The sequence below is a fragment of the Festucalex cinctus genome, chromosome 10 (genome assembly GCF_051991245.1).
Source record: "Festucalex cinctus isolate MCC-2025b chromosome 10, RoL_Fcin_1.0, whole genome shotgun sequence".
NCBI classification, from domain to species: Eukaryota; Metazoa; Chordata; class Actinopteri; order Syngnathiformes; family Syngnathidae; genus Festucalex; species Festucalex cinctus.
The window spans coordinates 17,999,618-18,021,521 of NC_135420.1; the positions used below are offsets into that span (position 1 = coordinate 17,999,618).

Sequence of the window (21,904 nt, forward strand, 5' to 3'; positions counted from 1 at the left end):
TTACAAATAAATTGGTTTATGTACTGTAGCATTTTTCTAAATATGCAAAAGCACAAATAAATTATTTGTACAATTTTTTTTTTTATGACTAAACACAATTTTGTTCATAACATTACGTGGCCCGTTCATCACTCTGATTTTCTGTATGTGGCCCTCAAATGAAAAAGTTTGGACACTCCTGCGTTAGGCCTACATGTGAAACCATGTTCGTCATGACTCACCCAATCCTTGGGCTTCGATCGAACCCAGGTTAAGAACCACTGTTAGATCACGTTAACATTTTTACAAACATCCCATGTGTTTTACACGTATGGATTTGCTCTATCAAAGTAATAAATGCTGTAAAGTCTCGCGTACCTGTGATCTTGTCGCGAACCAGTTTGCAGGATTCGATCTCTCCGATGCTCCCGAAGAGGCTGCGGAACTCCTCCTGGGTCATGTTCTGTGGCAGGTAGTTGACAATGAGGTTGGTCTTGCTGTCGTCGTTTGTCGGCCCGGTCTGCATGGGCGAGGGGCAGCCGCGGCTGTTGGTGGTTGGCCCGTTGGCTGTGGTGCCTCCTCCGCTTGGTCCGTTTGTCACCGGAGCCTCCATGTTACTGATGATCTGGGAGAGGTGAGGAGGAAGAGAGAGAGAGAGAGATAGGGGGAGAAGATGGATTCGTTAGGCGTGATTATGTTTTTTAATGGGTTGATAAATGCTATAAAAACACATTTTAAATGTTTTTTTTTGTTCTATTTACCAAAAAAAAAAACACCTGAAATCGATTTGGGACCCTATTATGATGTCCTCAAAATTAATTTTCTGTTTATCTACCATTAGAATTATATTATTATTTATAACATGGCCAAGTATTGAATTTTTTTTTTTTTTTTTTAAACAACGAAAACAGCAGCAGTTTTAGACTTAGACTTGACTTTATTGATCCCTGTGGGATGGCTCCCTTCCAGAAGCAATAAGAACAGATATTTTGCTACATTTAGGAGTGTGCATCTCTCCAATAAAACAGGAGTCGATATATCTAACACAATACAATTCAAGGACGGTTCAATTTCAAAGTGGAACAATTCGGTTCGATTTAGCGGGATTATGGTTCGATTCAATAGTATGACTCAGTTCAAGGGAGTATGATGCAATGAGTTTCCTGTTGTCATTTCACATAAGTCAAGTCAAGTCAACTTTATTACATAAAGTGGAATGATTTGATTCTGCTTGATTTGATGCACTCGCACACACTAAAAAAAGTTGGGTCAAAAATAATTAATAATAATAATAATAATAATAAATTTGGGTCACAAAGGGATCAACCTGCTACTTGCGTCCATTTGAACCAACTTTTTTATTTCTTTTTTTTTGTTCTGTACAAAGCAAACATTTTTTGGGGGGTTGTTTTGCACAAAATGACCCATTTTTTGTGCAAAACACAGGGTCATATTGATCCAAGTAGTGGATCGGGCCCTTCCTTTTAGACCCAACTGATTTTCAAGTCAAAATCTATTTTATGATTCAAATAGTTTTTTTTTTTTTTTCTGTTAAACTCCTAGCCACAATATTGTTATTTCTATCTTTTTAACTCCTTTTATTTATTTTTTCTTAATTTCCAGTTCCTTTTATGGTACGGTCTTTTAGCTTTGTTTTTGCCTTTTATTCTCTTTTAGCTTTTAACTGTTTTTTTATTTTGTTCTCTTTTAGTTTTTAGCTCGTGTTTCCTAGGTGCCTTTCCCTACAAGGTTTCTCTGTGCCCCGCCATGTTTTTTTTTTTTTTATGCATGTGTGTGTGTGTGGGGGGTCTTTTTATTGTATTATGGATGTTTTATTTACCACCTTGAGTTGCATTTTAATGTAAGTAAGTTACTATATGAAGAGTTTTATAGATTGATTGATAAAAAAATAAATAAATACCCATTCAACAAATAAAACTTAACTGTATACAAAATTATATTCTATACATCCTGCTCAAAGCAGTACCCAACTGTAGCATGTATGATAACTTCATTTATATCCCCTAATCTAAAGCAAACACGACGATTGTCGTTCAAAGGTGTATCAAGATCAAAGTATTCTACATTTTAGCAACTGGGGCACTCTTTAACCAAATACTGCATTAAGCTGCTGCTGCTGCTGCTGTGGCACAGAAAAGTTCAGACTCTTCTTCTCAGGTTTTGAAGAGCATCTCAGGATCAAAGTGTTCTCAGAGGAACTGTGAGCTTGCATAAGTGTGTGAAAATAAGCTAAAGAAAAAAGAAAGGGAGGAGTGAGAGTCAGAAATTGGAGGAGGAAGATGTAGGTTGCTTTCGCACCAATGCCTTCTGATGTGTTTTTAAATAGACTTGTCACCTGTCGTTGAATATTACTCTCCCAGAGTAAGGGGTGGAGTCACACATTTGCATACGATTTGTAAATAAAGCGTGAATGTGTCTGAGGGAGACAGCTTGGGATACGATTCTCTAGACAAATAAGCAGGCGGAGGTTCTCAAATTGAGGAGTTGAGTTTAGGATATGAATATGTCCATTTCATAGCAATACATCGATAGTACTGTAAGTGAGTCTACAATTATAAAGTTGTTTTATTCCATGCAATCTTTAGCGCTTTCCGAATGAACCCATTCAGTGCTACAATCACATTATAACAAAAGCCAAGCTAAAACGCCATTCGGGTTTTAGCAGATGCAAAACTATTGTTATCGTCATCAGTGCGATGGTGCCCTTGTTTACTCATTCCGGCGTGCATCTATTTTTAACTATTCTGAAGTACACACAGGCAGACTGAACTTGGAAGTAGACAGTAAAAGAAGCACACCCACTTTATTTCTATTTCTGGACTAACCCAAAAAAACAATATTAAAAAAAAAAGTGTGCTAATTATATTCCTAAAAAAAGGTGTTATCAATTCATTTTTCAATTAATTTGTATAGTTGTAGTGAACAGGATTAATATATATATATATATAAATTATTAGCGATTTTTGTACAAATACATTCATTGTACACATAGAAAACATGTTATGCTAATTAATTGTTAATTCTAACTGGAGCAGAAGGGACCATATGTGTTTATTTTTATCAGCATGATGATAACTGGGAGCAGATTAATACGATTGTTTATTGTCAAGGATCCACCTTTTTACAAAGACATTAAAAATCCAACTTATTTTCATTTCGAATGTTGGTCTTGCTACTACCGCCATCCTTTTCATTATGCAGTTCACACAAACAGACACACATATGGGCCTGCACCGATTCCCAGAGTGAGTTAGAACACACACAAATAGACACGCACACACAGAACAGGAGAGAACAATGGGCCTGAACCCACAGCAAAAAACGGGGGGAAAAAAACGACGGGGAAATGTCTAAAAGCTCTCAAGATGAGAGCTGAATGCAAATTGTTCTTTTGACAGTATCCTTCCCTGCTCGCCTCTCCACCACAACAAAGACAGCCACAGTGTGAGTGATGGAGTGTGTGTGTGTGTATTGGAGAAAGACAGAACAGTATGTAACCATAACACAGTTGACTGAAGAGAGCCTTATTATTAAATGTGTTTGCATTCCCTGCTGAGCTGCTCCAGTCTATCCCAGCCTTTCAACTCGATGGGACACTTTTCCAGAAGTTTGGCCACCAAAATGGCTGCCTCCAATTAGCGGGGACCAGCAGAGCCCGAGCGGACATTTGGATGTCCCCGCATGTCTGCGCCCACCAGCGTTTCTGCTCTTAGCATGCCACTTCATTGTAGTAGTGAACACGCTGGCTGCTCATCATCACCCACAGCAGAGCTCAGAGTTGTGGACAGAAGTCAAAACACATTCCGGAGACGACACTCGAACTCCCCTCTCAGATACGAGTCTTTTGAGGAAGCTTCTCCTCAAGCTAAAATGCATACAAATAAAATACTAGTTTCCAGTTACTATTTGCAATTGGGCATTCACAAATTTACCTATCTTCGATTTTTTTTTTTTTTCCTGTAGTAACTCCTCTATTTGCGACTTTCTTTAAAGGGGGCATGACGCAACTTAAGACTCAAAATATAGTGTTAAAATAACCATATTTTTCACCCGCACATGTTTTAAAAATTGTATAATGGACAGAAGGCACTACTGTGGCACAATGACTGTTGCCCCTATTTTCCTCTAAAGTGAAATAATGTTGGCGCGGTCGGGCGGAGACTTTAACCTTTGCTCTGAGCATGACGTCATGCTCATGATCCTGGCTGTGCACATCACTCTGGCGTCCATATTTCACCAGAGGGGTCGCAAATGTGCAAAAACTCTGAATCCTGCGTCATGGGCCTTTAATAGCCCCCCCCCCCCAAAAAAAAAGAAAAAAGTCTGAAAATATATATTTTTTTACTTTTTGGCAAAATACTGTTTGTATTATGATACTTATTTCATCGGTACACCAAAGAAAATCTATCATATAAGTTATTTGCTCAACCAAATTTCAGTGGCGGAAGGCAAAAGGTGAACTGGAAGATTAAGAAAAAAAAAAAATCACAATTATTTTATTTGATACTGAAATCACAGTTAATATACAGGATTATTCACAGAATTCAAAACATTGTATTTATTGAACAACCAAAACTCAATATTACTCAAAAGAACCAGAAAATACATTATTAACAAGTATAATAGTACTAATAACAGGAATTGAGGGAAAAAAAATGTATAAATAAATAAATAAATAAATAAATAGATACCTGCTGTTCCTGCTAAACATGCCATGGCCTCTTAGGGGCAGTGTGGTGCAGGGCATGCATTGACAATCATATTCGTGTTCAATTTAAAAAGAAAAATGTCTCAATTTAACTTGATTAAAATAACTCATACACAGATTAGGAAGCATATATCGCTTTGATTATTGTTATATTACCTGTCTGTATGTGTTACGACAGCGTTATGTGTGAATATTTGTTATATGAAAGAATATCGCTCCAAGAATTTGATGCTAATTTTCTATTAGCCAATCAATGGGCGTTTCCATTCACTGCTAGCATTAGCACTAGCACGTTTTTTAAAACAAAGTATCTCGTATTCAAATATGAAATGTGTGTGCCTTTAGTTTTACAGTAAACTCCAACTAGGGTGTCTTTAGACAGCTTAAAACACACTTGGGGAAGGCAGAATAACATACACATGTCTGCTGTGGCTGCTTTGGCTCATGACAGTTTTGCCAAACTAGGACTAAACACAACATCAAAACTAGTGTAATCGGTAAAAACAGCTCAATCTGCTTGGGTAGATTTTCTCTAGGTACTCCGGCTTCATCTCGCGTTCCAAAAACAATTATGTTAGGTTAATTGTAGATACTTATTTGCCCATAGGTGTGAATGTGAGCGTGAATGCTAGTTTGTTTATATGTGAATTGTGGCTAGCAATCAGTTAGGAAGTCACTGTCAAAATGCTGTAGGAAATGGATGGATGGATACAACAGTGATTTTGTCAAAACACCCGAAGGATAAAGAAAAACAACACACTTCATACACCCTATTTTTGTCTTGCTGAAATTAGCCTGTTTTGAGGTTTATGAGCAAGGCAGCTGCATGTCGAGCTAAGCCCAGAGTATAAAAAAGCCCATGCAAGCCACCAGCAAGGATTGCATTTTCCCTCAAGGAGTCAGCACTTCGTCACTGAGTCAGCACTTCACCACCAAGCCGCAAAATTACACTCGTCAATTAGTGTGAGCACACAGTTGACATATCGCCAAACACCCCTCACACTGTGTTGACAACTTCACCGAGCAATCAATTCTGTGCTTATCAGAAGCGAACAATGTCAGCTAATGTTATCCCGTTTAGCCAATGAGATGACAGTGTCTCAGTGTTGTTTTTTGGAAGAAACAATACATTGGCCTGACCAAAAACTTGCTTCATCTATTTTATTTATTTCATCAATCAGTCTTATAATAAGGAACATTTTCATTTAAATTAGTGAATTTAACTTAACCAAAACATTAGCGGCATTGGTTTGCTTTTTACTCATCCATTCACAAAAGTCCCATCCTCCATCACATCCTACTCCTTTTATCTATTCATCCATCCATCCATGCTTTTTCCAACCCTCCGAGTCAGCAGCATCACTATTGACGTGTAATTGTGTAAACACAATAGAATATCAGATGATATTACTTGATGGTTGTGTAAAATGCCCGGGCCATCCATTTGGCAGCAGCAGTAGTCTCCTTACCATCTTTGGCTGTGTCAGCAATCCCTTCTCTGCCCAGCCCTGGAGCTGCGGGAGCTCTGCCTGACGCCACTGTGTCTCTGTCGACCCCTATGGAGCGGAGCACATGGAGGGAGGGAGGGATGCACAGCCCACCGTCAGCATCATACACTCACTTTGCACTTTGTTTAGGGTAGCATTTGGTATTTGGTGCTCTTTTGATGGGAGGAAGTGAGAGGAAGGGGGGTGGGAGTATGGCAGCTCACAAGAACCATGTAGTCATTCAACCATTAAAGGGGAAGTCAACCCAAACATTTTTTTTTCTTAACAATAATATGTTCTATGCAGCCCCTCTGGTCTAAATATGGTGTTAGTGGAATATGAGTTAAGCAGCAAAATCCAGCCGTTTTTATCCCCCTCAGGGGGGCGGCCATTTTGCCACTTGCTGTCGTCTGAAGATGACGTCAATGATGCTCAGGGGTCAGGCAACGACCAATCACAGCTCACCTGTTTTCTGAAGCTGAGCTGAGATTGGTTGTTACCTGAGCCCTGAGCAACATTGATGTCATCTTCAGTCGACAGCAAGTGGCAAAATGGCCGCCCCCTGAGGTGGGTAAAAATGGCTGGATTTTGCTGCATAACTCATCTTCCAAAAATGTATTATTAATCAGAATGCCATTTTTAGACTAGTGAGGTCACATATAACATACTATTGTCAAGAAATGTTGAAGGTTGAAATCACCTTTAAAACAAAAATGGCTCAGTAGAAATGGTGGTAATAGTAAAAACGTATTGGGATGTCTACCTGCAGATTTAAAGTAAAGCTCATATACCACTGAGCGGCAAACGTGCAACTCTAATGAATGTTGATTTCATGTCAGCATTTAGTCAAAGTCGCAGAATTTCCTAAACGTTCTCTAAACAGTCTTAATGGTTTCCTAAACAGTCTTAATGGTTTCTTAAACAGTCTTAATGGTTTCCTAAACAGTCTTAATGGTTTCCTAAACAGTCTTAATGGTTTCCTAAACAGTCTTAATGGTTTCCTAAACAGTCTTAATGGTTTCCTAAACAGTCTTAATGGTTTCCTAAACAGTCTTAATGGTTTCTTAAACAGTCTTAATGGTTTCTTAAACAGTCTTAATGGTTTCTTAAACAGTCTTTCTTGCCACAAAGACATTCTGAATAATCTCAAAATTACCTTTAGAGAACTATTAAGACCGTTTTGAGAACTTTGCGCCCTTGAACAAACCCCGATGTGAAATCAACATTTGCTAGTGTCGCAAAGTTTCATCCCTCAGTGGGATACAGGCTTAAGTAAAAATGATAGTAGATCATTTGCAACAACAACAGTTTCCATTCTTCTCAAAGAAGAATTTAGCTGGTGGACAATCTCCGTTTCCGCTCAACTGTTTTGGTAAACTTGTTCTTCCAAACAAACGACGTGAAACGTGAAATAACAAAACAAAACAAAACATTGGAATGATTGTAAATGTATTGCTAGTCATCCCCTGAGTGACTCTAAAATGAGTGTAATAGCATTGCTTCAGTGGTATCCGTTGCTGTGGATTTCAAGAAGCTCTATAGCGGCTGGGAAAAAAAAAAAAAAAAAAAAGCACACTAATTGTGTGTGTAGCAACCAGTAGATTGGTGTGGTCCCCGCAATGACCTTGGCTTTATGAGTTTATAATGAGGGTTTCCCTCTTGCTATCCGCGGGTAAACAAGCCTGCGGTTGAAGACACAGAAATGTCACAAATGAGCAGGAAGTCTGTTCAGCAGACTCTCAAGAGCGAGGCGGGTGGGTGGGGTGGGGGGGGGGACATTAATGCCTACAGCTATGGATGCCACTAGCAGCCAATTTAGAAGGAGAGGGGAAAGAGAGGCGGGATGACCTCTGCTTTCATTTACTCCTTCAGAGGGATGAGGAGAGGGAGCGGCCGATCAGTTGGAAGGAGGAAGAAAAAGGAAAGGATGAGTAATGTGGAAGACACTTCCCATGCTTCAAAGAAGGGGAGAGATGAGGTCGAAAAGAGAGAGAGAGAGAGAGAGAGAGAGAGAGACTGTATTGCACATGTTGGCTTGTCAATGTGTCTTGTAAACGTGGCAGAGAATGCATAATGGAGGTCGAAATGAGAATGAAGTGTCAAAAAGAAGGAGGATCCGCCAGGACAAATAGGTCAGTGGTTGTCCAAGGTGAAAAAAAAAAAAAAAGAGAAAGTATTGAGCCATCTTTGTTTTAGGCTGGTGAAGACCAAACTACTTTGTGTATATACAGTCAAACAGACTCTATTAAATGGTTTTGCAAGATGTGAAAACCATTCCGACAATGAAACAAATGAGTGAGACATTTGTACAGTGGAACCTCCAGTGTTGCTGGTCAAACATTTATTCGGATGTACAATCTATTTACTCTGTCATCTTCGGCCAATAAATATGATTTTATGCTAGTTTTAATATAAAAAGTGGAGCAGTTGACCCTAAAAAATCTTAGTTTTGAACATTCTTAAAGTAGAACTAAATTCCTAAATCTTGTATAGCAAGGAACACTAGTGAAAACATGGCACTGATTCGTAATGTGTTTCAGCGTCAGACCAGAAGTGACGTGGAAACTAAAGTAGCGTGTGGCCTGCTAATGCAGCGGGCCATTGAATTGAGTCAGTGCTTCGGTGGACGGATTATTGAGAGTGATGGATTGTGATCATTCCATACTCTTTACATTCATGGCTGAAATAGAACATTTGCAGCGGTCATAAAAAGGAAGTGTAGTGAAGAGTAACTTCCAGATAATATCCAGATCAGCTCACAACTTGCTACGTCCATGTCGATGATGACACTGTCTGGCGGGCCATTTAAATCGTATCGGCCTTGTTAAAAAATATGATGGCTGATAAAAGATCAATTCAAAACTGTGTTAACCTCTGGGAACTATTTATTTAAATTTTCAGTTAGCTTTTATAAGAGATGTCGCTGATCTTGGGAACTCTCTGCACCTTTTGTTTTGTTGTAATATTTCAATTATTTTGAAATGTTGGAAAATATTTACTGTAGAAAACTAAAGGGAGCTACGGTATTTACTTGTATAAGTTTTCATGTAACTTTTAAAGACATACTAATGAACCTGTGAGCTCCCTGAAACTTGTATTTTAATGATTTTTTATTTTGATGTCGATTTTTGTTTATCATTTACTGACTCTGAATATCGGCTCCAAATATCAGTTCTCGGCCTCCTTGACTACTAGCAATCAGTATCGGTCCTGAAAAATAAAAACATCGGTCTATCTCTACTTATGATCATGGTTTATTGTGTAGCTAGGGCTGCTCAATTCTGAAGAAAATATTAATCACGATTAATTTGGTAATAATTGAAATCACGTTTAGGACACTCGTTTGTTTTTTGGTACAGAACAAAAAAAAAATGCTTAAACGTAAAAAATAAGACAAATTTATTTGAAACACGACCATTATATAGTTCCTTTTGGACCAAACAAGATTTATTAAATTAGTCATTTTTAAATAAAAAAAAGGTGCAAATAAACAAATTTAAACAACTCAAATTTAATATTAATAATATTTTATTTTTGTTTACGATTATGCCTATTTTGTAATTGTGGAGAATAATAATTGAAATTGTAATTGAATTTTGATTAATTGCACAGCCCTATGTGTCGCTTTTGTACAAGGAAAGCAAATGTGTAGCTTGTTGATGAATATTTACTAACTGTTATTTGGTTATGGCTGATATACATCACAATGTGTAAATGCAAAGTTTTAAACACATTTTTCTGAAGTAATACTTTGCAGATTCAGGGATAAGGCATCTGATAAAGATGATACATACGCATTTAAAATATAATAAAGTTTTGGGTTTAGAAGTTCGATTAATCTCAAACTGCCTTTGATAAAAAACTGACAATGCCGACAACAACTGACTAATCAATTGCCAACTAGCATAAGAGGCTAATGTCATTCTATATGAGCAACATAAATGTACATAACTATAACTGAATATTTTTCGTCTACTCTCTCATTATGCCACATTCGAAGCAAAAAGTGTAGAGTTCACTGAACTTTCTCCCATAAAGCTGATTTCATGTTAGCCCTGAAATTGTCTTGAAAAAAAATGTACCTTAGATGCGTTCATTTTGGAGGTTCCACTGTAATATTTTATTGGTTGTTATTCAGATGTATTAAAAAATGTGGCAACTGTTAACTCATTCACTCCCAGCCATTTTCACAGAAACAATCCAGTTTACTCCCGGCTGTTTTACTGAATTTTGACTGATTTTGCAAGGCCCACAGAATATTGTGCTCAATTGCTATAAAAGCATGGAACCTATCAAAAGAAAGATTAAATTCTCTTCTTTCATCAGGAAAAGAAAGTATGTTTCTATCTGTTTCCGTTTTGCAGCAATTAGCATTAGAAGAGAGCTAAGTTTCATCAGTTTTCACAAATCTATTTAAAATTGTAAGTAATTGAGCTTTTTTTTTTGATGGCCCTGGTTGATCTCATTTGCTCTGCTGCCACCTGCTGGCCGTTCGTGTAATAACTACCATTTCTGCAACCGTTCTTTGCAGTTGAGAGGCTGCATCAAAGCCTTCTGTATGCTTGACCATAAAAAAAACAAAACAAAAAAAACGTATAAATACGTCTTTGGGACACTTAAAACATTACAAAAATGTATTTACACATTATTGGGAGCAAATGAGTTAATATTGGCTGCACATTTCTAGTTGCAAAGAATGAAACTCGATGACAGCTTTTCAGTGCACTAGCGACTCAAACACCAAACTTTGCAACAATCGCAAAATTTTGAGGATATCGAAAAACTAAATCACCAACCAAAACATGCACTATAACGGACAAAACTGTATCACACAGCCTACTGCACACCCCGCATGTTAAAATGACCATCTATTAAACATGACGCCGAAACGCTACCCTGAAAGAAGGAAACGTTAGGCAGAGGTGAAACATCAAAAGCATTTTTCACCCATTCTGCAAAGCTGTCGCTTCACATAGCATGTCAGCGCGGTGAGGCGGGCAAGCAGACAGTGCAGCGTCATCACAGCGTCTGCACACGGCGGCGATCGCATGTAACAAGCGGCAAGCAGATGGACGTGAGCCTCCATATCAGCCCGTGCAAACAATCGTCAACGCTCAACCATTCGTTAAGACAAACAGCGCCACCGTGCATGCAACTTCAACCCGTCGCGTTCACACCCTCCTCGCATTCATCCCAATTGCATGCGTCTTTGGATGAGATCTCAAATAAAGGTGCAATTTACATTCAGCAACCATTTAGATGGAAATCCGCTCATGGATACATTTTCAATTATTCAGGGAGTACATTTCAGCCTGTGCTCAGATGCTGGGAAAAGCTATTATATAATCAATACACTCTATAGGGCCATTAATATTTGATGCGGCAAAAGTGCTTCCTGTCTCCTTGGAGTCCTGGCTGGTGGTGTCTGGGTGCTGCAGTCTGCCTCCAGCGAGGGGAAGCGAGTGCACATTTGTATTTGTCTGGCAGTCCAAAATACTAATGGAACAACCTTATCTTTGCTTTACTGTTTATGAATCCATTTTTCCAAAGCGCTCTTCTAATGCAGTACTCTCTCATAACAATAATTCACTCAGGACAGTTATGTGAACAATTTCCTAAGTCATCTCATGTCATTTTGACCTTTGTCACGCCACTGCAGCTTTTACGGCGGCGGAGAGTGCTGAGCCAGTGCGAGCTTCGCTCTCCTCGTCTGTTTTAGCCTCGCAAAGCTCAGACAATCGATGCGGCCTGACTTGGACGGGAAGAATGGAGGCTGCGGAGAATGCAGAGTAGACAGGATGCTGCAGGAGCTCTCCGCTGACAGACACATTGCTTGGCAGCTGCAAAATGGAGCCGGTGTGCAAAGCGTCGGACTCGCTAGACTTTTTTTATGTCTCACCATCTTGCGTCTGATGTCGCGATTTCCTTCGGCTGGACGACTGTTTTGTTGCAAAGGACTATTTTCTAAGAAAAGCAGCAGTCTGTGCAAAGATGGCTTAAATTGTGTGGAATTTAAATGATTAAAATGGTCATTTCAAAATAGTCGGGTCATTTCCAGTGATGCCTTGACTTAGGAGCAGGGTTGTTTTTTTTGCTTTTTAAATTTAGTTCGTTTTAATTAGCTTTCAGGGTGGTTTTGTTAGTTTTTATTAGTTTTAGATATTCAATAAATAGTTTGTTAGTTTTAGTTTTAGTTTTTTTTATGCATCATTAATTACGCTCTTTTCTATTGGCAGCTGCTAGATGATGTCACTTCTGTGTGACACACTTTCAAACGTCCTTATTCCGGTTAATATAAAAATAAATCTACTTAAAATCTCATTTAAATCATCCCCAAAGACTCGTGCATTACAGTAATTTCCAAAGACTAAAACAAAGGACATTTTTGATGTAATTATAGTTAATTTTAGTTAGTTTTGGAAACACAAAATGTAGTTTCAGTTCGTTTTTGTTTTTAAAAAAAGCATTTTAATTTTTATTTTATTTCGTTAACGAAATTGTTTTTTGAATTGACTAGAATATTCAAATTTTATCATCTCTGCTGACTTTTATTATTTTTATTTGATTTTATGCGTCCTAGTCTAGTATGGGGGCGGGAATTTATAAGCTTTATGCTTCTTCCTGCCAGCCCTTTTTCTTTTCGGTTATTGTATGTCAAAATTGTATGATGTAATGTTTGATTGTCAACAATGCTGTCCGAAAGGAAAAATGAACAAATAAATCAAATCAAATCAAATCAAATCAATAACCTTGCTTAAGAGTGCCTCAACTTACAAGTCTTTCAAGTTACGAGCTGCTGATTTGGATTCGAAGAAAAAAAAAAAAAAAGACTCAACACAACTTTATATCAAGCTTTCACAGTAGCCACAAATCTAACATAGCGCTCTACACAAAACAATACTACAATCACACATTTTAAGCCACTCACTTTAAAGTAGCGCTGAACAAATAGTCAAATTCAATTGACAGTGCAATGTAGCTGAATGCAATTTATCAAATCACAAAAGCTAATATTTTGAAAGAAAAAAAAATTGTGCATTTCGGTTCAGTTAGTAGAGCTGCTATTTTTTTTTTTAACCTACGTTTATTTATTTATTTAGTGTCAGAAGAAGTTCAGTGCTTAACTCTTTTACTGCCACACGTTATCCAAAAAACAATCCCCAAAGTGCCACCTGATTTCGAGCTTTTTAACCCATCTTTCAAGGCAAACAAAATATTGTGTGCCTTTGCAATGTGGGTACCAAATGAAAAATCATATTGCACTCTTTGATTTAAAAAAAAAAAAAAATATGTTTCTACCTTATTCCATTCTTTAGCTCATTCACTGCCATTGACGGCTAAAGACGTCAAAGTTCCAATTTCCTTAGACTGGCAGTAAATGAGTTAAAGAGATACTTGACTCATTGAACAATTTTCAGCAATGAAAAATTAATATTTGTTCAAAATGAATGAACTTCATTAGTTTTCATGTACAATTAATACCTTTAAAAAGTATTTTTTCTACTTGCTGTCGACTGTTGATGACATCACCTGTGCTGAGGAAGCAGGTAACGGCCAATCATGGCTCACCTGTTTTCTGGGTTTGGTCAGTAAACTGAGCCATGATTGGTCGTTACCTGCTTCCTCAGCACAGGTGATGTCATCATCAGTTGACAGCAAGTACAAAAATGACTTTTTAAAGGTACTATTTGTACATGAAAAATAACGTTACCACATTAATTATAGACAAAATATTAACTTTTTACTGCTGAAAAGTATCTCTTTGAGAAATAAATCTTCCACATTTTATTTCATGATTAATTTGTTTTATTTTAGCATAAGCCTAACTATATAAGACCAAAACATATATGGGCGAGTATCGATATCTGGTATGGGTGTGACAGCAGCTGATAACAGTACCTGACGCCCCCCTTGTGGCCATTTTACAATCAGAAAAAAGAAATTAGTAGACTAGATAATTGTCATTCATTTCATATAATTTTAAGGAAAAATGCTATATTGGGATATAGAGCGCTTTCTTTAAAATTATCTGTCATTGTTTTTTGGGGGAAATTTTATGGTATCGGTACTTGGAATCGGTGTCTACTCATGAGGAAGGGAGGAATCCCAAAACTTGTGAAGTGAACTTTGAAAATATAATCATATATTAAATCGCAATTGCAAAATTGAAGGGGGGAGATGTCACAATTAGATAATTTTTCTAAATCTTTCAGCCCTAATCTATGCTAAAGCCCAAGCATGGTTTCAATTGCTTTGTTTTTATGTTTCACTCGTCTATGCTGTTTTGAAGCGGTGCTATAAAAATCACAGTGAAAAGAAGAGATTCAAATAAAAGAAGAAGCAGCACAGCACCAGGGTCAATTCCCGCCTATGTTTTTCTATGCATTCCATTGTATTGATGCCTTTCCCATGCCTTTCTTCTTATCCTTCTAACTTCACCAGCGTCTTGTCAGCTTGAAAATGTCCTGCAGGTCAGACAGATACTGGGCTGGATCAATTGGCGAAAGTAATCTGGGATACGCAAACGCGCACACTCACGCACACGCAAGCCTGCTCCTTTGTTGCACTCTCACCGGCCTGCCTCCAGTCTCATCGATCAGCATCTACTTTACCAAATGGATTCTTCTCCTCCGCCTCACTTCAATCTGTGTGACTCGGAATAATAAATGTTCCAGAACGCGCGAGATGTGTATCTAAGCAATTTTTCATTTAACTTTGGCTCGACTCCCACTGTCGTTTTTCTTCTTTCTTTGTGACGACGCAGGCTTTCAGCGAGATCGATGCCGCTTTCCAACACCCCCTCACAGCTCCTGGGTAATCAACACATACTTGCATAAGGTCAGAGGTCACGCCAGGACAGGATGCAGCAGATTGCCCATGGGATGTTACAGACAGCGTCTCTATCAATAGCTCATTTGGTTTACTCAAGAGTTTTATTTGCGGTATTACGATGGAAAATTAGGGCCACACATAAAAGAAAATAGTAAAATTATTCATATGTCAGCTACTTTTATTAAGTTTATTTTATTGAGTGTAACAATCCTCATCCAAATGCATGTGCAAGTTTCTGTTCATAAAATTGCAACTTTATTTTTGTAATTTTTAGTTTACTTTTTATAAACAAACAAAAAAAACTTTGTTCTTATAAATTGACAATTTATTTACATATCATTAGGCTACATTTTTATTCATGTTAAATTATGACCCTTTTCTCATATTTCGCAAATTAAGACTAATTCCCCTTATGACTATTTAGGTAAAATTGTTTAGCTAAAATCGACTTTATTCTCCTAAAATGACAACTTTATTGTTGCGATGGGCGGATCCGTACTATTTCATGCAATTTTAAGGAAAAATGCTATAATGGGATATATGTATTTATCTGTTATTGTTAATTTTCTTTTATTTTTATGTATTAAAAGGACGACTGGTATCGGTGACTACTCAAGAGTGGAGTACTCAGAGCTAGTCTGGAAAAAAGTAGTATTGAACATTTCGTTTTTACTGTCATAAAATGCTGATTTTATTTTAGTATTTTTTTTTTCCTCATAAAATGTATCACTTTGTTACAGAAAAGAAATATTCACACTGATTTTATTCATCTAAAATTCCAACTTTTTGTCTGTTATTAAAACTTCATTCTCATAAATTTAAGACTTACCCTTAATATTATGACATTCTCATAAAATCACATCTTTAAATGTAACACCGTCTAAAATTCCAATTAGTTCTCATTATAGAACTTAATTCTTATAACATTGAGGAAATGTATTCCCTTTGTTATGCTTTTGTTCTCATACAATTATAATAATCATAATATCACATCGGTAGTCACATAAAATGACACTGTCCTCATATTATACACCTTGGCGAATAATAAAACGATTTGGTCTAATATTAACTTCATTCAGGCACATATTACCACTCTATTTTCATAAAAGTGCATCTTTATTCTCTAGGGATGTAAAAATATCCAAACATCACAATACGATAAATATCGCAATTGGAACTTCACATGATGATAGTTATCACAATATTGTAGGGAAGTTGAAAATTATTTGTTGGTATGAACGAGTGACCAAAACATTCCGAATTAAAATTAAACCGCACTAATAAAATAACCAACAGAGGGTGCTATAACTGCATAAATGGAATACAACTACGCCTTTTTAACAGATGTGCCGCTTTTAATATTGTGACATAATGACGAAAATAGTGTGGCAATTTTCCTATTGCAATATGACAATATTGCAGTTATTGCTACATCCCTATTCTCGTCAGATTACCAAATTATTTCTTCTAATTTTAATTTGTTTTCTCCTCAAAAAACATGACTTTATTCTCATTTTCTGTGTGGCCCTAACACTCTTTTGTGCAATATAATAATAATGAGTCAATGGGTTAACCTCATTTTTGGAGTGATACATATTTATTCACTTTGGCTATTTGAGGACTGGATAAAACATCACCTCCAAATTTAATAAATGACAAACAACAAGGACGATGAAGACCTGCAGTGATCTATTCATATCTGCCGTCTCTTGTCTCCCTCACTCTCTCACACATGCGAGTGAGAGCGCACACACACCCTCAAAGATTTACATTCTCCTTTGCTGAGGACATTTGTCTACTGGCTGAATCCCAAATCTGCACCAATGCATGCAGAAAATTGGTGAGCATCTTCACTCTAGAGATGACACTTCAATTTGTGTAGCTACAGTGACTGGTGCACTAAAGTTCCTCCCTTGCGGGGGTGTTAGATCAGCTGGACACCTGCCTCGCTGTTTGGCCACAGCCTGAGGCATCGGAGGGGGAGCGCAGAGGGGGTAGGAGGGTGCTGGAAGAGGAATTGAAGGAAAGCCAGGATTTGCCTGGCAGCCCAAGTCCCCGTCCCCTCGCCCCAGTCCTGACCCGGCCTCTCAGGTGCTCATCAAAAAGTCCCCTGTTTTCATTCCAAACAGTCTCCCGCCTGACGACCCTTGCCCCGATTCCTCCATACGATCCCAACACGGCGGCATCATCCGCACAGCAGTCTTCCCCCGAGCCGCCCACGAAACATCTTCACACTCAAATCAATGAGAGGTTTCATTCCTGCGTGTGACAAATGGGAGCGATCGCTGTCATGGCCTTACGTTAGCGAATTGAAGAGGCTAAATCACTATCACGTCCCCTACAGGATTCCATCTTTAATTCGGTGTCATTAACGGTTTTAGTGGGGCTGTCACGTGTCTTACGTCGAGGGCCTCTTCAGTAATTAAACGTGTTTATGATGAATGAGGACTGTCAGCCTGGATTAGGCCTTCATCACGCTCACATTCACTTCACATGAAAGAGTAATAAACACTTTTTGTATTTGCTCATCATGCAGAACGGGGACTTCCAAAAATGGCCATATGTGGAGTTTAAAGATTTTGGTGCATACGTGTAGAAATTTCCAATGAATACAGCCGATTGCGTTACATGGGACTAATTCGACATGAAAGGCTCAACTTCTTGATGAGTTATACAAAGTGAAGAGTGCTTTTAAAAAAAGGATATATGGTCTGTTGGAAACATGTCACGGCGAGGGGAAAGCTAGGGATGGGCAATACGGTATCGGTACTTGCGAAGCCCGATATGGCCCTTTTACAATCAAAAGCTTGTCTGATGGAATTTCCAAGTATATGTATTGGGCTGGGAATCTTTGACTGTCTCACGATTCGATTCGATTACGATTTTTGGGTCTACGATTCGATTCAGAATCGATTTTCGATTCTCAATTCAAACGGTTTTCGATTCAAAATTATTTGCTTGACAAGTGATTTCTGCTTCAATTTACAGATATGCACAAGATTGCCATGATCTACTCCAGTCTGCTTTGCAAGAAAAAATGACAAATAGAGACATTAAAGTGTCTTTTTTTTTTTTTTTTTTTTAAACATTTATTAATTTAGTATTGTAAGTGCCTTTTCCACAAAAACAGCATGTGGGCTACAACTGCCTTTTCCCCTTCTTTTTCATTTCTAATTTAAATAAAATCGATTTTTGGATATTAATATCGATTCGATTCGATAAATAAATAAGAATCTCGATTCTTTTGTGAATCAATTTTTTGGCACACCGCTAATATGTATAGAAAATCTAAAAAGATGATGCAAAATTGTCATTAATTTCATTCAATTTTTAAGAAAAAATGCTATACTAGGATATATTGATTTTTTAATATATTGTTTTTATTTGATGTATCAAAATACTAGTGGTATCAGTGCTTGATATCGGTGTTGGTCAACTCAAGAGTTGAGTACTTGTACTGGTATCTGTCAGAAGAAGATGACCATCCCTAGGGTAGGGAAAAACAACACAATGGCTATTGGTATATTGAAAGCCATAGTGCAACGCATTGGAGTACATCAAAGTCCTACATTACGACTTAACAATGCAACAAGTAATCGAATAACTCAAATAAATCGATTACACTTGCAATCACGATGGCCAAAACACACAAAGTTACTGAGCCAACAGGTTGACTAACAGCTAGCCAACTTCCCACTCTCTTATTCTGGCGCCCACATCACTCACCAGCCAGACCGTGCAACATTTGATCAGATTTGAAGCAGCATATGCTAACTCAGATGCTAACTCTTGTTTTCCGCTGTTTATTCACTACACATCAGAAACTAAACTGGTAAAATGCAATGAAATGTACAAGTATGAGTCTATTAGATCCAATAAAACAGCTGTATAAAAACAAATTCAAACGGTAATAATGTTCGGTTTTGATTAATATTGTCGCACAGTTATTTTGAATGATATTTACTTCCCACAAGGTTATGTTTTCAGTGCCATTTGAGTGCTTGTTTGTTGTTAGTAGGATTAAGCCAAAACAGATTAACTGATTTGCAAAAAAAATAAAATAAAATGTGGCTCCCATTCATGTTGCAGATCCACTTTACTGTTGTCCTTCATTAGGATTGCAAAATTTGTCTTTGGCCTCTCCTGAATTATTAGGTGATGTACAAATGTATTTGTTGGATTGTGTAGCTTTGGAGTGATTCTACTTGCAGTTGTAACCATGGTGGTATTTTATAATATTTCACTTTTCATGATTAAGTTCAAATATGATTCAATACCGTTTAAGACCGGCCATGATAGGGTAAAAGCACAATATAAATACAACTCTGATGGCATTATCATTCTATTGTAATAGCCTTTTTTTTTTTTTCCAAAAACAACTCTTTCATTGAATCATTAAAGATTAAACTGAAAGCGTAGCTAATGTTGGTCTAGTGTGCTTGAGAGTTCATTGCCATGCAATATTAGGAGTACAAAACTGTGCATTAGAGCAAGGAAAGTCCTTGATGAACAAAATAACTGCTGCCATTTTCCCGAGAGTGAGAGAGAGAGAGAGAGAGAGAGAGAGAGAGAGAGAGAGAGAGAGAGAGAGAGAGAGAGAGAGAGAGAGAGAGAGAGAGAGAGAGAGAGAGAGAGAGAGAGAGAGAAACAAACTCGTCTAAAACACCTTGAATAACAGTTTTCAGTTAAATTCATAGCAGGTGTTCCAATTAAAACTGGTTTGAGGCTGCAAGTGTTAATGTTGGCTTTGTTGAGCAGGTATTTATAACAAAGCTATAAACAGCCTGGAGGTGCACGATAAGAAGAAAACCTACAGCACGGCACTTACACACACACACAGAGAGAGAGAGAACGACGAGCAAAGGAGAAGTGAGAGAGGAACACTGGCCTGGCTCCTAAGTAGAGGCAGTGCTCCTTCTAATCTAATCACTCCTTCCCACATCAGCTGCATCTCACACACAGCACGCCTGTATATGTGAGGCTGTGTGCCTTGCAGCAAAGGCATGGAGCTAAATCACACAGGCATCAACCGACCGGCGTACTCGAGAATTCATTCCGTAGCCGAGATTGCGACGCGAGAGTGTGTGCTGCTGTTGTTGTTTTTAGTGTGTGGGGCCCAGATAATCTGGTTATTGATTCTGCTCTAAACCGGAGCTCATATAATCAAATGGGTGCAAGGGAAAGGACAGCCGTACGTCATGTGTCTTAATGGGCAAACAGTGTGATGGGGTCAATGAATAAATGGAAACTATGTGAAAGAGCTGAGGATGTTACTGCAACCATTATAGTGAAACTTTCTGCTTACTTACTGAATGACTAACACTTTAGTTTACTTTTATACAAGGTGCAGAATATCCTTGGTAGATAGATATATAGACAGCTAGATAGACAGCTAGATAGACAGCTAGGTAGCTAGCTAGCTAGGTAGCTAGCTAGCTAGCTAGCTAGCTAGATAGATAGATAGATAGATAGATAGATAGATAGAGATAGATAGACAGATAGATAGATAGATAGATAGATAGGGGCGCTAAATGTTGGCAGCAAATGACACAACAAGCAACACCTAGTGAAACAATTCTTCAAAAAGGAGCCCAAGCGCTTGTTTCCAGCTGATTATCACCATTCCCAGTTTAAGTTTGAATGAATGAATGAATACAATTTATTTTGATTAGTTATAAAAGTAAAAAAAAAAAAAAAATGCAACACACAGGTCCGTCAAAAAATAAAGAAACATACAGATTGAAAAGGCATAGGCTGAAGAAAAAAAAGAAAGAAAAAACCCATTAACATAAATGATAATAAAATTTACAAAACTAGATCCAAACATCAACTTACATTCTCATATTTTTCAATAACTTTACTTTTAAACAAATGTTTAAAATTAAAAATTGTCTGACAGACTTAATCAAGATAATCAAGATAATTCTATTCCTTCCCACCACATTGATCTTTTAATTTAATCCTAGATTTTATTCTGTCAAAATGTTGCTTCCTTCGAAGGTTGTGTCTATTCTTTAATAGACAAGAATGAGCTACTCCTCTGACACCAAGTTTGAACATTAAATAAAGAGAATTATTAAATTATGTATTAAATAAACCACATAATTTAGGAACGACATAAACTACATCATTTATGAACATTTGATAGCTTAATGCTAACATGTAATGTAAAACGGGCTAAAACTAGCATCAGTGTTGCGTTATTTTATTTATCATCTGAATTTTTTTTTATTTTTTTTATTTATTTATTTATTTATTTTTTTACTACAAATACTTTCTGTGGACTGGAATTACTTCCATTCATTTCAGTGTGGAAATATGATTTGAGATACATCCACTTTGAGTTACAAGCATGATCACAGAACAAACCATAAGGCACCATTGCACCATTATTTTTTCCAAGTAGTGGCTTCCACTCTCAAACATGCCTTGTTTCAATTAGTTGCTACTGAGGTCTCCTTACCTGAGAATCACAGAATGCAGCAAATGCTACCCTTAAATAAATGCTATTGACAGACGTAGTACATACATCCGTTGAGTGCACAAATGATGCACATCACATGAACAAAAAACCCCCCCCACCAATTTTCAACCCCAAACAAGGCAGAATCTGGATCCACCGATCAATGAATAATTGTAGAAAAATGAAATTCCTCCCTGAAAGAGACAGCTCATTCAAATTGACCTGTTATGTCTGGCGGTTTAGTAAATAAACGTCAACTACTGCGTTTAGGACATACTGGATGATCATCCACCAAAATGGAATCTAAACTACGGTAGTCCACTTACAATAAACACATGTTCACCAAATAGATTCTTCCTTCAAATAGGCATCCACAGACTATTTGAGGAAATATCGCAGCCCAGCCAATGACGC

At 37.5% G+C, this 21,904-nt stretch overlaps 1 protein-coding gene across 11 annotated transcripts in view; it reads right to left on the bottom strand.

Moving 5' to 3' along the window:
• elavl4 (ELAV like neuron-specific RNA binding protein 4) overlaps positions 1 to 21,904 on the bottom strand; it is a 110,642-nt gene that overhangs the window by 53,995 nt on the left and 34,743 nt on the right. For 9 of the 11 annotated variants that reach the window (XM_077533879.1, XM_077533877.1, XM_077533888.1 and 6 more), the window contains 2 exons: positions 6,178 to 6,264; positions 358 to 604 (listed from right to left, as the gene is read on the bottom strand). In XM_077533879.1, coding sequence (XP_077390005.1) covers positions 358 to 604; positions 6,178 to 6,264 — 334 coding nt within the window. The remainder of the gene's footprint in view (positions 1 to 357; positions 605 to 6,177; positions 6,265 to 21,904) is intronic. The other 2 variants (XM_077533884.1, XM_077533887.1) reach the window with 1 other exon arrangement.